The sequence below is a fragment of the Phoxinus phoxinus genome (genome assembly GCF_949152265.1).
Source record: "Phoxinus phoxinus genome assembly, chromosome: 1".
Taxonomy (NCBI): domain Eukaryota; kingdom Metazoa; phylum Chordata; class Actinopteri; order Cypriniformes; family Leuciscidae; genus Phoxinus; species Phoxinus phoxinus.
In genome coordinates, this window is record NC_136876.1 from 29,524,525 (window position 1) to 29,544,654 (window position 20,130).

At 38.6% G+C, this 20,130-nt stretch overlaps 1 protein-coding gene across 1 annotated transcript in view; it reads right to left on the reverse strand.

The window, feature by feature from the left end:
* The window catches only part of cacna1aa (calcium channel, voltage-dependent, P/Q type, alpha 1A subunit, a), a 110,031-nt gene that overhangs the window by 38,857 nt on the left and 51,044 nt on the right, over positions 1-20,130 (reverse strand). Inside the window, exons 26-37 of the mRNA XM_079618413.1 lie at positions 13,330-13,429; positions 9,105-9,265; positions 8,889-9,029; positions 8,453-8,654; positions 8,131-8,295; positions 7,852-7,962; positions 6,261-6,344; positions 3,220-3,336; positions 2,424-2,489; positions 2,218-2,315; positions 1,976-2,126; positions 1,278-1,405 (exon numbers count right to left, since the gene is read on the reverse strand). Of these exons, the coding sequence (XP_079474539.1) occupies positions 1,278-1,405; positions 1,976-2,126; positions 2,218-2,315; positions 2,424-2,489; positions 3,220-3,336; positions 6,261-6,344; positions 7,852-7,962; positions 8,131-8,295; positions 8,453-8,654; positions 8,889-9,029; positions 9,105-9,265; positions 13,330-13,429 (1,524 nt within the window). The remainder of the gene's footprint in view (positions 1-1,277; positions 1,406-1,975; positions 2,127-2,217; positions 2,316-2,423; positions 2,490-3,219; positions 3,337-6,260; positions 6,345-7,851; positions 7,963-8,130; positions 8,296-8,452; positions 8,655-8,888; positions 9,030-9,104; positions 9,266-13,329; positions 13,430-20,130) is intronic.

Here is a 20,130-nt window from a genome sequence, read left to right on the forward strand (position 1 = left end):
TTTTTTCTTTCCATTTCTTTCTTCTTTCTACTTTTCCTTTCTCTTTTTATTCCTTCCTCCTACTTCATTCCCTCTTTGTTCATTCCTTCTTTCCTTTCTATTCCTTCTTTCCTCTTTAGTCCTTTCTTTTTCTTTTTCCTTTAGTCATTTGTTTTCCTTTCTTTTCCTTAGCCTTTCTTCATTTACTTAGCCTTCTTTCCTTCCTTCCTGTTCTACTTCCTTTCTCTTCTCTTTCTTTAATTCTCCCTTGTCAGATTGATCCTGCCGTTCAGGATAAGAATCACTGGAAGACTCACTCTCCTCAATCTTTTGAGTATAATTTCCCTACCAAGGCTTTAATCCTGCTTAAGATTCAGACCTTCATTTTCTTCTCTGCATATCTGATTAACGCTCAGTTGCCCGCCTACATTATTGTCTAACACACAACATTAGGGTGACAGGCACTGGAATGCAGATACCGGGAAACTTAGCGTGTTCAGTAGAAGGGATGGGGGCTGGCACAGTAAGTTTGGCTTGCAGTATGCAGTATTCCAGAGTGGGAGGACTGGGACTCACAGAAGGGCACGTAGGAGGGTTTGGGGGGGATTGATGGATTTTAACAGAGCTGAGAAGCTCAAATCCATGATCCCTTTCTCTCAGCTGGTGCTGTGGTATTCTCCCCTCTGTTTGGTCCACGGTAGGATACAATGAAGCCAAGCTCTGTACGTTAAAGACTGTGCCAGAAGCCACGGCTCTATACCAATGTCAAAAACGAAGCGTTCCAGTCGAACACATAAGAGAGGGCCAATGTGTTCTGCATTATATAGGACATAGGCTTTATTCACATGCATGAAACTTTATAGTTAGACACATTTAAATCAGACTGGCCTTTCACACAAGATCAAAAAGTGTTTCATAAAATAGCCTCTTAAAAATGGTCTGTCCAGAAATTCAAGGGCCAAAGAAATTCAAAAAGTTGTAGTCAGAGCATGTCAAGTCTGCATTTTTAAACAGCATGTATTTTAAAAGACTGTATGGTTATCTATAAATTACCAAGAAACTTGTTATTGACAAACTAATGTTAGTTGTATATCTACAGTATGCAAAACTACCAAGAGTGCATTGATGAGTTTAGTGAGATAAATAACTTATATAACTAAAAATAACTTAAATCATTTATAACTTCACTGCAAGTTAACAAGTAATTAGTACTTTCTTGGAATTAGTATGTTATTTACAAAATATACAAGAGTAGTATATAATGTTGTGTTTATGCATGCAAGTGCACATGGGCTCACCAAGCAGCTGGATCATACTCTGCCCAGATCCTCACATACTCGTCCAGATGATGGGGTCCCAGGATAGAGGAGTCACGTGTCAGGTACTCAAAATTATCCATGATCACAGCCACAAAAAGGTTGAGCATCTACACACATGTAAACCAAAGGTCTGATGAGTTGAGCTGTATATTACACACCAAATGTGCATAGGACTATGTTATTTTTCTGTTTTTAAGCAATAATAATTCAATCAGTCATGGGAGTCACATTGTAAAAAAGTGGAATGAATAGTTTTTTTTATAGATATAGAACTAGCCTTCACTACAGTAATCATGCTGCCTCTCAGTTTGATAGGTCAATGGATTAGCGGTGTAATACAAATTACGACCAAATATTGGTTTAAAATGACCCATATTCATATTTTGTTTGCATTTAAGTTTATTTTATTTTATTAGAACAGATGGAAAAGCACTAGATAAGTATGTCACATGTCTGAGTCACTGCTCACCACTGATGACAAACATCAGAATTATAAATTCCAGTTTCAGATTGCCTCTCATGAAAACTGCTGCTCAACAATTGGAGATCCTTTCATATTCTACAAGTTATTAGCAGGGACAAAATCCGACATTGCAACCAGCTGTGGTGATATGTTCCACAGTATATTATGCTTATGAGTACAATGGTAGTAATAAGAACAGTGCTGTCATTCTCACCAGAAAGGAACAGAGGAAGATGAAGGAGACAAAGTAGAGGTAGGCAAACTCGCTCCCACATTCTGCTTCCGTGTTACCAGACAAACGATCACATTTCTTCTTTCCCAGACATGACAGCATGATTTCATGCCATGCCTCACCTGTAGCACTCCTACAAATGCACAGAGTTGAACTACGGTTAGAAAGTGTATGTGACACACACACAACATTTAACAGAGCCAGTCTGTGATGCATACACAAACCTGAAGAGCAGCATTAGGGCCGTGAAAAAAGTCCTGAAGTTGTTGTGCTGGTTAATGGCACTCTCACTTTCTTCCTCAATATTAATGTTCCCAAACAGCTGTGAAACACAAACACAAATCTCATTGCCCACTACCTTCAAATATAACCATTTACCTATTCTCAGTATGTACTGTGCAGCCTCCCACACACTCTCTTACATACTCACCTGCATGCCAATGATGGCGTAGATGAAGAACAGCATGGCGATGAGTAGGCAAACATACGGCAGAGCCTAAACACAACATATAAGTCAAAATTAATCACCATTTAAATGTGTGTGAAAACCTGTTACTGGACGTTTAAGGAGAAATGTACACTGTATTGTCAGAATGTTAACATTTTGTCTACAAGTGATATTTTACACAATTTGTTACATTTTCGTCTTTCGTTAATCAAAACATACTATCATTTTAGTTGACAAAAATATGCTTTAGTTATTCATTACCTGTGATTTATTGCGTAAGTCTCATTGTGAATATGCTAGCTTGGCATTAACATCCTGACTAAAGCGTAACAAATCTCAAGTTTACTTAAGTGCATTCACGGCATTTTGTTCAGATTAAAATGAATCATCCAGTTTATGTTGTGTGATTTATCTTATGTACAATGATCTGATTAGGTGAGTTAATTTACACACTTTCCATGTTACAACAGCGAAAGCAGGGTATTTATTGACTATAATTGGATTATTTGAAAGAATAATATTCTTTCTAGACTTTTCCTCGTCTTTCTCACTTTTATTTTCCTGAACAGCATTCTGTAATTAAAATGGGTTATTTCTCTTAACAATGCACATTTTACTTCGCATCTTCTTTATCTCTGACGAATTAAACAAAACCAACCTATGTTAACCAACATTTTCTCCATTCATTTCATTGATGAGATTAACATTGCGTGTATGCTGCCCTACAAAGTCTCAGAAAACAGTGGTTGCATACTTCTTTGTATGTGTGTAATTTTACCTTGAAAGACTGGACGAAGGTCCAGAGCAGGATGCGTATGGTCTCACCCTGCCTGAGCAACTTAATGAGACGTGCAGCTCTGAAGAGCCTTAGAAAACTCAGATTTATGAAGTTGTTCTACACAGAGAGAAAGGAAGCAGCAGCAGACAGATGTAGAGAAAGAGGAGGAGATAGATAAAGGCAGACAGAGAGAAAATAAATTACGTCATTCTGAAAATTTGGTTACAAATTGTAAACAAATTTAAAAAAAAGGAAGGAAAGAGCAAAATCAAACAAGGAGAAACCAGAAAACAAATATCAAACTGGCAAGACTGAACAGGCTCATCATATCCAATGGTGAAAGAGGGGAAAGACAGAAGAGGAAGGAGGCAGCAACTCAAACAAAAATGTATAATAATAATAATAAAATAAAATAAATTATTGTAAGAGTCTAAACATCCTCATTAGGGAAGGGAGTGCACAGACCCTAACTTCTTGCTTCAGTCAACCAAATGCACTGATCTGTAGATTCACGTGGAATCATGCCAACCACATTAATAGCTTACAATGACCAACAGAGGGCACTAGCAAAGAGAAGGGGCACGCGTGCTGGGTTAAAGGACACATTTCAGTCAGATGTGGTAAAATATTGTACTTTTTGTCATTTTTGGCACATGAAATCATCAGGAATTGAGGGGAAGAAATGACTGTTCAATGTCTTTTAAGCAGCACAGAAATACAGGGAAACAAATATAGAGTATGAGCTCAAGGTGGATTTAATTCCATCTCTACCTTCATAACTGACATATTTAGATGCCTTCAGTATCTTTACATCTGTGTGTGTTGATGTATTTGGATGTCTATATGACTATGAAGATGCAGTGTCAGAAACATAATAATTACTAGTGTTCCCTATTAACAAAAAAGTTGAGCGCAACATGCATTCAGGAAACCTGCAGAGAAACACCAAATGTTTACCAAACTGTGCTACGGATCAATTACACCTCAGCTGAGAGGGGTTTTGTCATATCATCAGACAAGCAGGGGTGAAAGGTCATCATGACTCGAGCACATGCATCATTATCATCATCATCAGCCACAGGGAAACAGATGCATTAGTTACTCAAAAAAAAAAAAATTTACAAACCATCTACATGTAGATGTTGCAGAAGCATGGTTTATAGCAGTATTTTTGGAGGTTGATTAAACAACCATTGTGATTGGTCAGGTCAGGTCATGGATATACACATGAGTTTCATAGTGCATTTTGATTGGATGGAGTCATCAGAGGGCAAAGCCGCCATAAAGAAGAGTTTAAAGAAAGCATGTAAGAAAAGATAAAACAAGAAATGAATTATATTTATGCATATCTTACAACAACCTTTTTGATCCAACTAAAGGTTGATTATAACCAAACCATCTCATTTTTAAAATGATGATGCACATCTCATATGCTTTCAATGCAGCTTGAATTGCTGTTAAGCTGTATTATTGTATTATTTTACAGTCGGATAACTGGAGATCTGACTTCCTTCAGACTTTAATCGCAACTTTAATGAAGCACACCAGGTCCAGATGGTTCACTGAAGGTTACTGGCAGGTGTGCTTGACCAGTGATGTAAAATCTCCAGGTAGATCTCCAGATACAGGACTGGGCCTTAGACTAAGAAATCACTGTGTTATTAATATCATGTCAAGTTATTTCACATCACATTTCTGTTAAAAGACCCCATGAATTTAAAACAAAAGCCCATGTGTGTTTGCATTGAGGCCATCAATATGATTGTGTAATCCTAAAAGCTAGAAAAAATGTAAATACAATTTAAAGAGTAAATGTAAATAAATTAATGGGAATAAAACTCTTGATGACTGAAATGTATGTACAATAAAAAGCTCTCTAGAATGCTAAATGTCCCCCTAATGCAACCTGCCATAGTTGTGCAATAGCAAGTAGTAAATCATGGTTTTGTCAGACTGTGAAATAAGCCTACTGGCTATCAAAAAAATTAAACAACTCTTTTTTTATTGCATAGGCCCTGTCCCAAATGGCACACTTCATATGCACTTTCTTTTCGGTCTTGTGGACTTACAATGGCTGCCATGTGTGCGTGTCTGTTGAGACCATGGGACCGTAGGGTGTCCCATTTGTCATTTTAGGTGTCAGAAGGGTGCTGGTGGCCGATATGCGTACCCGATGCATACTTTTGAAGAGCCCCCACTGATGCGAGCTCTGCAGCAGACTTCTTCCCGACAGTCAAAGAGGCATTACGTTAACAAAAGTGCAGACTCATAGGAAGACCGCAAGGGTTTAGGGTGCAATTTGGGACAAGGCCATATGATAGGCAACATACTTTAGTTAAAATACAGCCATGAACTATGATTTGCTAGTCGCATTTGGGGTTGGGACATTCTCAGTCTAGATAGCATTTGATAGGACAAAAATTTGTATAATGTAGGATGAGTCATCAATATCTTTAGTCTGTTTTCCTAGAAAAGAAAGACAGTACTTTTTGAATGTGTAGATTTGTATGTATATGTAAAGATTAATTTGATCAAATTGAGGTGCAAACTAGCATATAAATAACTTCACAGTTAACAGATTTATAAAGTCTCAAAACTTAGATTTCGTGAGGTCTGTACAACAGTTAACTGGTAGGTGTTGATGGTCGAAACCAAGAAAAACAACAACACAATCTTATGTTGCACTCATTTTTAGATGGCCATCATCATTTGCTAGATCATAAATATATGTTAATAGTTAAGAGTTTATTGTTAACTATAGTTTTGTTTTTTACTGGTAGGTCAGTTTGATCTGACTCGGGGATAAATGACGAATCTGGAAAAGTCACCGATGAGCACGGCTGGCTCACTGATCTGCCTCACACACCAAATGGGACGATTATATAAGACTTTTAGGAGTTCCTTACACCTCAGTGAGCAAGAGAAGATCCTGCTGAGAGTCTCTCAATCACATACGGAAATACACACCAATGTACAGACAGGATACACAAACAAACACACATACGCACGCACAGATGGCAGCCCTTCTGCTACACACTTACCCCTAGCTCTGTGACTAAAATATCAGTGATGCTGCCAAGTACAGTCACACAGTCGAAGATGTTCCAGGCATCTTTGAAGTAGTTCTGTGGTAAAAAGACACAGATGCGTTTGTCAGTTGAGCTAAAGGAGGATTACATTTGGCACACACACATACACTCAGTGACCCGCTGACAGAAAAAGGAGCAAATTATTTATTTGAACTCTCTGGTGCTGAAAACAGCTCCCTTCCCCATTTCAGCCCTTATTCCTTCACAGTGTTTTCCTCTCCCTCACGCAGTGTACAAAAAAGGGTGGATGCCTAGAAGACTAGTGGCCCAGATGCTGAACATAACAGCCTTTTTGTGAGCTGCCAAGTGAGTGCCTGCAGGAAAACACTGCATTAGAGCCATTCAGTACACCAGCTGCATGGTAACAGAGGCACAAGTGCAAAGATCGTGTGTAATTCTTTCCATCCAACACGCGTCATATACCCGTCATCTTCATTTCGCTCTAAATCTCTTTCTTTTTCCATTTTCCACTCCTAATCACTTCAATGTGCCCTCCAGTTCTCTATCTTCATCTTCATTCTCTTACTTGCATGACTTTTTGCTGACTACAACCATTTCCTTTGTGTCCTGTACTTCCATGTCCCAAACCTTTTCTCATCTACTTCAGAATGCTACCTCAATGCTCTCTCTCTCATGCTCTATCTGTTCATAAATCTGCTCATACAACGCTGATTCTGACCTCTATGATTTTTACAAAACCACTTAAATCAAATTGCACTTCTCACACAAATGAAGCACATTGTGATTTTGTTCATCATATTTTATCACACACAGACACGTTTTTATATATAGCTAGTTATAAATACTGTACCCTAATCATAACAGAAAACTTTTTTCATTTTTTCAAATGAGAAAATTCGATTTTGGGAGAGATTTTTTCAGGTTTAATTCACTTCAAATTATGGTTAAGTAAGCGCGCACACAGACACAGACAGACAGACAGACAGACAGACAGACAGACAGACACAGACACACACACACACGTTGGGTTTCCATGTTTTATAGGGGTTCATAGGCATAATGATTTTTATACTGTACAAACTGTGTCCCCTAACCTTAAACCTATACCTAAACACTACTCTCTCAGAAAACTTTCTGCATATTTACATAAAATAAAAATCCTTTAATATGATTGGATTGCATTTATATAGCGCTTTCACAGACCCAATGGTCACCAAAGCGCTTTACATTTTGCCTCACATTCACCCATTCATACACCGACGGCGGTGTCAGCCATGCAAGGCGCCATCCAGCTCGTCAGGAGCAACTGGGGTTAGGTGTCTTGCTCATGGACACCTCGACACTTGGTCAGGTGGAACCGGGGATTGAACCACCAACCTTCCAGTTTGTAGACAACCTACATGAACCACTGAGCCACTGCCGCACATAATATGATTTGTAAGCTGTTTTCCTCATGGGAACCAAAAAAATTTCGTAGAAGGTCAACAATTTCTGGTATTGCCATCCTTGTGGGGAAATTTGGTCTCCATAACATAGCATTTACCAGGACCGCCCACACACACTTATAGAAAACTATACTCACCAGCGCTCCAAAGGCAATGATCTTCAGTATGCACTCCATGGAGAAAAGTGAGGTGAACACTATGTTCAGGTTGCCTAACACAGCTTCATAGGCAAGTGATGCTCCATCATACTAAACACAAACAACATATTTAATCTGTATTAAACTGTTGTCATATTTGGTAACTGGGTATATCCCAGGCCATTTGTTTTACAAAATGTAGGGTTACTATACATTGGAAGTCTGGTTCAGTGCTCTAAAAATTAAAGCAATATGTACTAAAGGGAAAAACTGCCACACCTTCATCATAAGGACTATGGTATTGAGGGCAATCAAGGCCATGATGGTATATTCAAATGGAGGAGACACCACGAACTCCCACATGCGGTACTGGAACGTTTGCTTGTTCTGAGGCATGTGCCGTGTGAGCGGTCTAGCATTGATGGCGAAGTCTATACAAGCTCTCTGAAAATAGAACAGATACGGTTAGGTTAATCAAGCTGAAAATCTGCCTAATATGATGTTACATATAAATGAGATCAATGCCAGCAGCGCTATGCATAAAGAATGAGCTAGACTGATTTTGTAGCTTTTAAAACCTTCCATCTGATAAGTCCTTCACCTCATTCTTTTCCAGGCTATAGTCCTCCATCATTTTGTCTCCTTGCTCCTGGAAAGTGATGATGATGAGAGCCACGAAGATGTTGACGAAGAAGAAGGGGAAGACCACAAAGTACACCACGTAAAAGATGGACATTTCCATCCGGTAACCTGGGCTCGGGCCCTGATTCTCGTAAGTCGCATCCACTGAATGTTTCAGCACCCTGGAGAGTGGCAAAATGGGAGATATTGGGTGATTTTCTGCAATGTGACATTGTGAAATCTTGTAGGTAGTCGTAACGAGTCCTTAGATATGCCATGTAAAACTTATAGATTCACTCAGATTGTAATTTGTGATGAAAATATTTGCATTACAAAACAGAGGCAATTTCACTAATGGATTCAGACTTTGGGTGCATACACTGGAAATTAGGTTAAGAACTGAGATGTGTACATACTGCGGCCACCCCTCTCCCGTAGATACGGTGAAGAGGGTGAGAAGGGCCCAGAGCACGTTGTCGTAGTGGAAATCGTATTTCTTCCATTCCCGCTTCTGCGCCCGCACTTCGTTATCTCTTTCATAGACAAGATACTCGCCCCTAACAACAAAATGCTTTTAGAACAACATACCAATGTGTCTGTTCGTCAGTGTGTTCGTGTGTGTTTTCTCTCACCTGCAATCTCGCTCAAACTCCTTGGATTCATCAGTACAGTAGAAGAAACGGCCCTTAAAGAGCTGCACAGCCACCACAGCAAAGATGAACATGAACAGCATGTAGACAATGAGGATGTTCAACACATTCTTCAGAGAGTTCACCACACAGTCAAAGACAGCCTAAAAAATAGACAAAACAGAGAAGAGACAAAGCAAATTATAAGCAGAACACAAACTCAGCCTTCCGTGAGACAAAACACAAACCAACACAGCATTAACAAAGCTAATAAATGACCATAAAACCAGAAGCAGAATTACAGTAACCTGAACATTTCTAAAATACAGCAACATTAGTACTCAATTCAACGGTGGGGTAAGTGATATTTCAAAAACGCTGTTGGACATTGTTGATATTTGAAAACATCCCAAACAAACACATCCCTCTCTTCATTGCTCCGAATCGAAAACTCACCCTCCTGTCCTGTCCTAAACTCACCAATCCTAACCGCCCTGCTCCAAGTCAGTTTCGAACCCTGATCGCCACCACCATGCGAGGCGAGTGCACTAACAATGACGCTAAACACTGCATTCTCTAGCTGTCGTCAGCGCGACTCTCAATAGCTGGCCTCCGTTACGCACGCAATCCAAGAGTGGATGTCTGTGCATAATCATAGCATAAGCGCAGCAAAATAATGCTTCATGAAAAATAAAGCGCAGATGATGAACGAATGACAAGGAAGCACAAAAAATATATGTACAGTACACAATAGTAATTACAAACAAGAGTTTGTTTCTAGTTGCCAACAGCTTCAGACAAACAATGACACTCAAACCCAGTGTTACTCACGTGTGGAGCGTTTCTAATATTTCTAATTTCTAATAGCTTTTCTAATATTAACGCGGGTCCTAAAGCTCTTGCCCAGTAATAACCCTTCATTTTACAGTAATTTCTTCTGAGCTTTTCTCTTTTGCATTATGCCTCATCTCAACTTCTGCACTGCAGTCTTTCTTCAAATCTCCCTCTTGCTCGTTCTCTCTCCTCCACCGTCATAATGCTGATTGGCTAGCCATGTTTGTTGTTGTTTGTTCGTGTGTCGGTCCGACTAACTTCCAAACAGCGTTTTTCAAATATCCCTTACCTCACCTTTAAGCTTGTAGAAATGAAAGCGTATGGGCCCTATTTTAACGATCTGAAACGCAAGTGTTAAAGCGCAAAGCGCAAGTAACATTGTGGGCGGATCCCGGCGCTGTTGCTATTTTCCCGGCGGGATACATGACTCTTGCGCTTGGCGCAAATGTAAAAGGGGTTGGTCTGAAGTAGCTTCATTATTCATAGGTGTGGTTTGGGCGTAACGTGAACTAAACCAATCAGAGCGTCCTCTCACATTCCCTTTAAGAGCAGGCGCGCTTGTTCCACGGCGGATTGCTATTATAACGGCGGGTTTGCCAGCGCACGCCAGGAGCAGTTCACAGCCGAGGAGACCGACGTTCTCGTCAGGGCCGTAAAACACAGAGAAGTGACATTGGGGATGATGGGAGAAACCCACCCAAATTAGCTTCGGTTAAACAGGCGTATAATTTGGGTAAATGTGTAGCCTAATCTAGATTTAAAAAAAAAAAATCTAGATAGATCTTTTTCACATCTTCACGGGCACAACAATGATTTCCCTCGTGTGTTAATATTTTTCCTTGTAATAATGTATGATTTGCAAAAATGAAAACTGCTGCGTCTGTTTATAATTATTAGAGAATCAAAGTAGATGCGTGTTAACACGCTACATTATGGCCAAGCACGCGCCCTTAAAATACCACATCACTAACACGCAAAGCGCCACTGTCTTTAGGCTGTTTTTTTCCTGGTCAGTGGCGCAATTGCTTTCTAAAACTGGAAAATAGCACCAGGGGAGTTTTGCGCCGGAACACGCCTCCTCTTTGCGCTGAACCGCCCCCGCGAGCGCAAGTTAATTTCCTAATTTACCGACGTGCGTCTGTGGAGGGAAAAGTCCGCTGTGCGCGGGTGCAAAATAGGAATGATACATGCGTCGGTGTTCAAAGTCAATTGCGCTGGGTGCAAGATAGGGCCCAATATGTCAACATTATATAATTAAGTAAAACCTACTCAACTTTCTGGTACTGGTGTTTCCATCATGCACTGGGGCATGAATAATTAATAAGGTTGCATTTTTTAACGTTTTCTAGTTATATTTACACTGTTTTATCACTGATTTTGTTGTTAGGTAAGGTAATTTCTGTTTTGTGACACCTGGAGTATATTTTGTACTCAAAATTACACATTCAAACTCAACAATATTTAAATGAAAGTTACCGTTATTGTGTACCAAGTATTGAGGTATCTGTGTTCGGTATTATATTACTTCTATTATGTAGATATGGTGTCTGCACCATATCTACTGTATTTATTTACTGAGATACTCTAAGTAAAGCATACACATTAAAAGCATGGCTTAATTCAGTGTTATATTGTTTGAGTAAAATGTACTTGAAACAGAGTATTGCAAAGTAAACGTTAATTAAGGAGAAATTACTCTGGCCAAGTTAAAAATCGCTTATTTTAAAGTTAAGTAGATTTTACTTATAGTTTTTTTCCCAGTGTGTATATATACATAAGTACATACATACATAAACAATATACAGTTGGTCAGAATTAACGGCACCCCTGGTAAATATTATCAAAAATGGCTGTAAAAAATAAATGGAAATCACATTATGAAATAAATGTTTTTCTCCAAAACACATTGGCCACAATTATTAGCACCCCAAGAATTTTTTACGGGTGAAATATCTCTGAATAATATTCCCATTAATATTTGCCTTTTTTAGCACACCAGGGTGACTAGGAACATGAAATTGTCTGTTTCACAGGAGTTTAAACATGAGGAAACAAAAAGGCCAAATTCCCTTAATCATCCATCACAATGAGTAAAACCAAAGAATATAGTTCTGATGTGCAGCAAAAGATTGTTGAGCATCACAAAATAGAAAGTGGCTGTAAGAAAATAGCTAAAGCATTGAAAATCCCCATTTTGACCATCAGGGCAATAATTAAGAAGTTCCAATCAACTAAAGATGTTACGAATCTGCCAGGAAGAGGACGTGTGTCTATATTGTCTTAATGCATGGCGAGGAGGAGAGTTTGAGTGGCCAAAGACTCTTCAAGGATCACAGATGGAGAATTGCAAAGATTGCTTGAGTATTGTGGGTCAGAAAAAAAAAAAAAAACCAAACAACCCCTAAATCACCACATGTTGTTTGTGAGGGTTTTAAGAAAAATCCTCCTTGTTCCTCCAAAAATAAACTCCAGCATATTCAGTTGTCAGACATGACTGGAACTTCAAAAGGGACCGGATTCTATGGTCAGATGAAACAAAAAAGGGCTTTTTGGCAGCAAACCCACCAGATGTGGTAACAGGGATAAAAACTACCCCATGCCTACGGTAAAATACTGCTGGATCTGCTGGTTGTGGGCCTATTTTATTGTTGGAGGTCCTGGACATATTGTTCAGATACATGGTATCATGGATTCTAGCAAATACCAACAGACAAAAATCCAAATCTGACTGCCTCTGCTAGAAATCTTATAATGGGCCGTGGTTGGATCTTACATCAGGACAACTATCCAAAACAAACATAACAATCAACACAAAAAAGGGTAACTGACCACAAAATGAAGCTTCTGCCATGACCGTCCCAGTCCCCTAAACTGAACCCTATAGAAAATGAGTGGGGTGAACTAAACAGAAGAAGCACCAACATGAACTTGTGAATCTGAAGGATCTGGAGAGATTCTGTATGGAGGAATTGTCTCTTAACTCTTGTCAGTTGTTCTTCAAACTCATCAGGCATTATAGGAGAAGACTCAGAGCTGTTATCTTGGCAAAAGGAGGTTGAAAAAAGTATTTAATAACAGGGAGCCAATACTTATGGCCAACGTGTTTTGGAGCAAATAATTTATTTTATAATGTGATTTACCCCCCACTTTCAATTATTTTACTTCAATGAAAGGTTATATTTTTGTGAATATTTTGAATGAAATATCAAAAGGATAAATAAACAATGCAGATTTGTTTTTTACAGTAATTTTTTATCATATTTACCAGGGGTGCCATTAATTCTGACCACAACTGTATGTGTGTGTATAATGCATATATATATATATATATATATATATATATATATATATATATATATATATATATATATACACACACAAACCACAAAGGTACCTTCAGCTTGGGCAGACGCTTGATGGTTTTCAGAGGCCGCAGAACTCGAAGCACACGCAGGGACTTGATAGTACTGATGTCTTTCCCTTTGCTGCTTCCTCTGCAAATTAACACAAACACACACACAGTTAGAAAGTGAAATGGCAGAAGGCGTTAGGCTACATGGGGAATTGGTCTTGCACACACAATTTAGGGGTGAGTTAGTAGTTCAGGCTGTTAAAACAATGAAACATGCCTGCTACATCCACACATTTACTCTCAGCCAATCACGTCTGTGTCTCCTCACTGAGAATGTAGCCTGTTGTAGCTAGACAATCAAGCCCATTTCACAGTACTTAGGAAAGACAAATACTAAAACGCATGCACTCAGTCAATCTGTCAACACGCACTCTCAGACACGCTCGCTGATGTTGCTCATGCTGTACTGGATACTAGCTCAGTGGATGTAATATCCACTGTACCGTCTTAGCCCATGATGGAACCATCACTGTACCTCTTTTCCCAAGGAACAATGGCTGGTTTCATTACATTGGTTTCATGACAGCATGAGACATACGGAGCAGACTCAGGCATCACCACTGTGGAATGCCCAGCCAAACCTCTTTCTTTCTTGTTTTTGGGGTTGTCCATTGGCAAACACACACACAAAAAAAAAAAAAACATAAAAGGAACTGGAAACACACATCCAGTCCGTCCAGCTTCTACAGTGAGCTGGTCCGTTATATCAGCCCTGGCTCTGTAGTGTGAAGAACCGTGTCACCCTGAAGATAGTCGATCTGAAGAATTTCTGGCTTACATTATCACAATTTGCACGTCGCTATTGTGGTACCCGAGCACAGCCATCCACCAGATGTGTGTACAGCTGTTGGATGGCAGATGTGCAGCTAGTGACCAGCAAGCTAAATGCAAAAGCTGTACACCGAAGACTAAACTATGGAAATGTGTGGTCGTAAACTAATTTATATCACAGAAATGCTTTTGATAACTTGCATCACATACAATGGGGTCCAAAAGTGAAACTTTAAAAAAAAAAAAAAATATAATACTATAGTCTTCAGTGTCAAATGATCTTTCAGAAATCATTCTAATTATGCGCTGCTTAATATTCTGGTGGAAACCGTGGCACTTTTTTTCAGGATAAAAAAAAAAACTATTATAAATACATATAATGTATTTTTATAACAATGTAAAGGTCTTTACTGTCATTTTTGATCAATATAAAGGATCCTTTCTGAATAATAGTATTTTTTTTATCAAAAGCACGGTGTTAACAACCTTGTTTATGATATCAAATCATCTAATGCATTAACAAATAATTAACAAATATAACATAACTTCAATTTGGTTTGTTCTTCATACAAAGCAAACTAAAATATTTTAAGTTACTTTTCTTTGTTTATAACTTGTCTAAATCCTCTAACTTTGTTTATGTCAAAGTTTAAATGAACAAATCCCAGATTTAACATTTTCTCTAACACTTTTGGACCTCACTGTGTAAAATGTGTATTTTTTCCTCTATATTTATATTTTGCATCTTTATTGTCTTCCCTGTCCTCTCTTCTCTTCTTCTGTCTCAGTGTCAAACATAGAGGGCAGTGCTCTAGATTTCCAGTGCCGTGCCGAATCCTGCTCTCTCAGCAGATGTGGTTACACACTGTCAAGCATAAACAAGCGTCCATCAGAGAATTGCTGTTAGAGTGACGGGTGTAGAGGTGAGGGACCTCTCAAACCCCCTTATCGGGACTGTGTGGACTGAATGATCGCCCACGGGTGGTTAACACAGGAACAGTGACAGAGCGATAGAAGGAGATGGGTGACTTTCAGACAGACATAGAGACAAATCCAAAAAAGAAAGAGAGGAAAGCTATGTAATTGCCAGGACAAGCATTAAGAGCAAAAGGAGGGAGGGAGGGAGAGAGAGAGAGAGAGAGAGAGAGAGAGAGAGAGAGAGAGAGAGAGAGAGAGAGAGAGAGAGAGAGAGAGAGAGAGAGAGAGAGGGAGAGAGAGAGATATTACCCGCTGCCTCCGCTGTAGGTGTGAGCAGTTGAAGAGATGAGAAAGGAATCAGACACACATACACACACATACGCACAAAGACACAGGGGAGAAAGGGAGTTTGAAGGAAGAAATACATTAATATGAGACACATACAGTAAAAAGAGAGAAATAAGGATGCAAGCTTGTGAATTATTATACTAGTGCAAATCCACACCCATATATCTGTGTTCACTTACCATTTATGTAACTTACAAAACTCTTAACTATATGCTACACCAGCAGGACATTGAGTCTTATATAGCCAGACTTTTGACTTGCGGCAAAACGTCTGGTCCTCTTGGCAGCTTATTCTGGCCAAGAACCGCCCACTTAGGCAGGAAGTGACTGCATGACTGACATGTAAGCCGACCAACCACAGTCTGTTTTGGTTTTACGTGATGGGGGGGTGGGACTGTCCAGTCAGGTTCCGGATGTAAAAACTAAATTATTTTTTTCCAAGGGGAATTTTAAACAATAACATAAACTTTTAGTGGCCGCCTACTCCCATGAAGCACTTTCATAAATCTCTCAAACTACTTAAATATTAACTATACACATTGTTTGTATATACACAATAAACATCTTTAAATCACTAGGTTTATATTTATCTGTCGTGTCCAATTTGATTATGTAATTCGTAAACACTTTGGAATATGGAATAGTAGCCTATATGTATACAGTCTTTTTTTTTTCTTCATAATTTTAAATATATATTTTTTGCTTCAAATCAAAGTTCTTGTTGTGATTAACCTAGAAGCTGGTTGGTTTGGCTCATGACTTTTTTTGTTTTTATTCCTATGAGAAAAATTAATGGGAAAGATACTTTATACCGTAGTCTGCCACAAAAAAAAAAGTGAATTCACATTTTCGCATGGAGCAAAAAATCCAAGGAAAATGCTTGTAGTACTTGGTATACATATTTCACAGACAAAATCGAGAAAACAAAGCGGAAAATGTGCTTCTGATTCAAAGTCAAACAAATCGAACAGAAAATTGAATAGCACTAACCTGCTAAACTTTTGCAAATCTACTCATTAGTTCTTCCTTAAAAGTGCTTAACTTGGTACCATTTAAACAGTTTGTTTCCCAGTGAACTGATATGAATCCTGTGCGGAATGACTCCTGAAAGCATCATAAATCAAGCCAACCAGATTTGAACTGTTGATTTCAGCCGGAAGTTGCCATTCTTTGTGTATATTATGTATCAGACAGTCAGTGAACAAACTGTGGGTGGTCTGTGGGCATGCCATCTGAGGCTGAGACTAGCTAACATACACACACAAATCTAAATCTATTTGAACAGAAGAGTTGTAAACATGCAGTGCCATTCTGCATGTGACTTCATCACAGTTAGTTGCCATGCCTCCTTGTTCATCATGATCTCATGATCAAGTACCGGTACTTTAAAGCTCATACTGTCACATACAACAGTATGTCACATGGCACACCATAAGCAATTCACCTGCAGGGCAATGGAGACCCAAAGCTCTGCTGGAGTCCGCATGTGATTCAAAGAGATTTACTCTACATGCACAAACTATCATAGACTGCTACTTTTATGTGCAAAACTGTGGCAAAAACGGTTTAGAAATAACAAAGGAGAAATTATTTCTTAAAGATTACACAGCATTCTGCTATGTAATAAACAACAAAACAAAAAACAGACTCCCAGCAAGCTCAAGTCTGTCAGCTTAAGCAGTTCACAAGGCTAATAAAGTTGAGTCAAAACAGGCTTTAAACTGTACACGTGTGCAACTGTGTGGCAAAAACAAACACTGACCTTCTCAACAAACATCTCTCTATATGTCATGAGAGACGTTGTCTAACTCATCTCTTTTCATTCTCTGGATCAACCTCATCACTAGAGAGGACTTTTGTGCCACTAACTTACTCAAACATGCTATATTTGACCATGCAGTGCATCTGTCCTATTCCATGTCCTTTTGCCAATCAACCCCAAAAGTAAAACTAGAGTACACCTATTGAAAGGTGTGTAGGAATGAGAAATTTATGCAGAGACCTTTATACTGTATGCTAAGTGGTCCACCAAGAAAAACGTCAAAACCAATATAATAAGATAATTACGACTCTCACTTCTGATTGAATGAGCTGCATTCAAAGCCATATGCAAAAACAAACCAGTGATCACACATTATATATATTTTTGCCATGTTGCTTGGCAAACACGAACAGTGTAATGTAAACATATACGGTAAACGTGGCATCCAAATTATTCTGATGATTCTTTTTAATAATAAAAAATATTTACAGAAATAATTTGGAGTAAAAAAAAAAATGCAAACACAAATATATATAATTTAACTACGGTATTTAAAAATTGGTGTCTTTTATTTGCTAATAAAAGCAAATGGTCAATTGTTTCACTGGTTTACACATTTTTTCAGTTCTGCCTATAGTTATGCAGTCTCTCTCTCTCTCTCAGCTGACTTTTTGCCATAAAAAAATAGACTGCCTAATTGGATCTTACATTCATCAAAATGTTGATACACATCTCAATTGGACAGTGCCCTTCTAGGAGGTGAGCAGTTGGATTGTCTGTAATCCCATTATGGTATTATCTTTCTGGGCAAAGACCCTGTTCAGCCATAAGAGGTCCTAATGCATTCTGTGTTGTCTTGTTTCACTGCTTTACACGGGCCTGACCATTTTACTGTGCATCGGTAAAGTGCATCGGTCTAATCTGCAGATTTTTATCATGTCCAGATCTAGTTGTATTAGTCTGTAAGTGAGTCATTCCATGAAAGGACCACTTGTGTCCAGTCATCTGATGGAGTCTACCAACTACAAAATCTTTAAATATAAAAAGTATAAATAACATAAAAAGTTAAATAAATTAATAAAAATGTATTAAAATGTCTACATGTAAAAGTAATATAATGTAATATAAAAGTAATAATGCAATAATCACAATTACATTTATCCGCTCTTAAAAACATTCTATAAATCTATAAAAAATACATTAATTTAAAAGTTGCATTTCCACAATCAAAAAGGCACTTATTTCATTGAACGAGTCAAGTTTCCATTACTATTTTACTTGCTGTAAATCAGTCATACCCCACTTTTTAGACATTTCAGACAACGTCTTCAAACGTCCGACCCAGAAACAAAGAGACACACACGTACACATAGACACAAACACGTATGTTAACACATTTAGGTGTCCACATACTGTAGATTGTACCAAGAGTTGATTAGCTCTAAGATTGAGTTACTGCAGCTGGCTAAAGAATGACATGACCTTGCCCTTGGCATGTGTCCTATGTGTGAGGGACGTGGTGAGAGGACGTTTGGACGGACAATCAGACAGACAGATCAGTCTATAGAAGAAGAGGACAGGCGTGTAATGAGAAGGACAGGCAATTAGAGCAAACAGAGGGGAAAGGGAGAAAGAAAGAGACATTACCCCTCTCCTTCCCCACCGCCTCCTCCACTGTAGGTGTTGAGAGATGATCAGAGACAGGAAGACAGAGACAGACAGAGCCAAAGACACATACAAAGACACAGAACACACACAGAAACAGAGGCAAAGGGAAAGAATGGGGTTTTTGAAGCAGGAAAAACATCCATATGAGACAGAGAATACAGAGAATCACAAAAGAGTGGCAGACCTCTTAGTTTGGTTATATGTGGACACCTAATCTAGTGTAAACACTTAAAACAATTAAAATACAAAAATACATATATACAAACAGGGTCCAAAATTAACTTATACCAGCCTGCATGGGTAAATTGAGAAGACCCCCCCCCCCCCCTCCCTATTTAACCTGGAACACAATTTTTGTCCTCATGAGGAAATAATGGACTTTACAATAAAAAAATTATCTTTTTATTTGTATTTTTCATTGTTATAACTTCAGAAGTTTATGTAAAGACAAATTTAATCAAATAAAATATAATAATCTCTTCATTAGGGCCCGAGCACCGATGGTGTGAGGACCCTATTGGAATTGCTCCGTTTATTAAATATTTATTAATATATTTAAACAGGACAAATTAATTTCATTTACTTGCAAAAGCCTCTTTTTATTTGCATTTGGCGTTCTCTATAAGTGTTAATCTTGGACCCTGTACACAAAATACTAAATAAACATGCACAGATATACAGTATACACACACATACGAGTCACTCCCTGAAATTGAGTGAAAGGTTAAAAACAGACTCTGTGAGAGATAGCAGAGATATGGAAACTGTTCCCACGCTCTCAGCCAGGGAGCGCCAGTCACCCCAGAGCGCCTGCCGTTCCGAGCGCTCTACGCTGTGTGGAGAGAGAGAGAGAGAGGGAGAGGGAGGGAGAGAAAGAGAAACGGGAGAATCTAGCGATGATAGGAAGGAGTACAGTATTTTTCTAAGGGAAATGCAGGCACATCCAAATGCCTCATATGAATAACCTAATAAGACACTTATTTCATGCTGGAGCTAAAGATGTGAGTGCAAATGGAAGTGGGGTCGGGTGGAATTGGTAGTCAAAGGGAAAGGCAACCATGATGCTTAAGGATTTAAGGCGGTTTCTTTAAGAAAGTCATGCTGGGAAAGACAATCAATGCAGATTGCAAGCTCAATTTGTCCTCACAAACAATGTTATTTTTTATTTTATCCTTAAATGTTACAACTTGAGTTCTAGAAAGGCCATACAGTATACTGTATAATATTTTGGCCACACCAAGCATTAATATGTGGCATAATTTTTTTTTTTACAAACCAATGCATCTCTATAAACTACTTGACAAGTCTGAAATTGA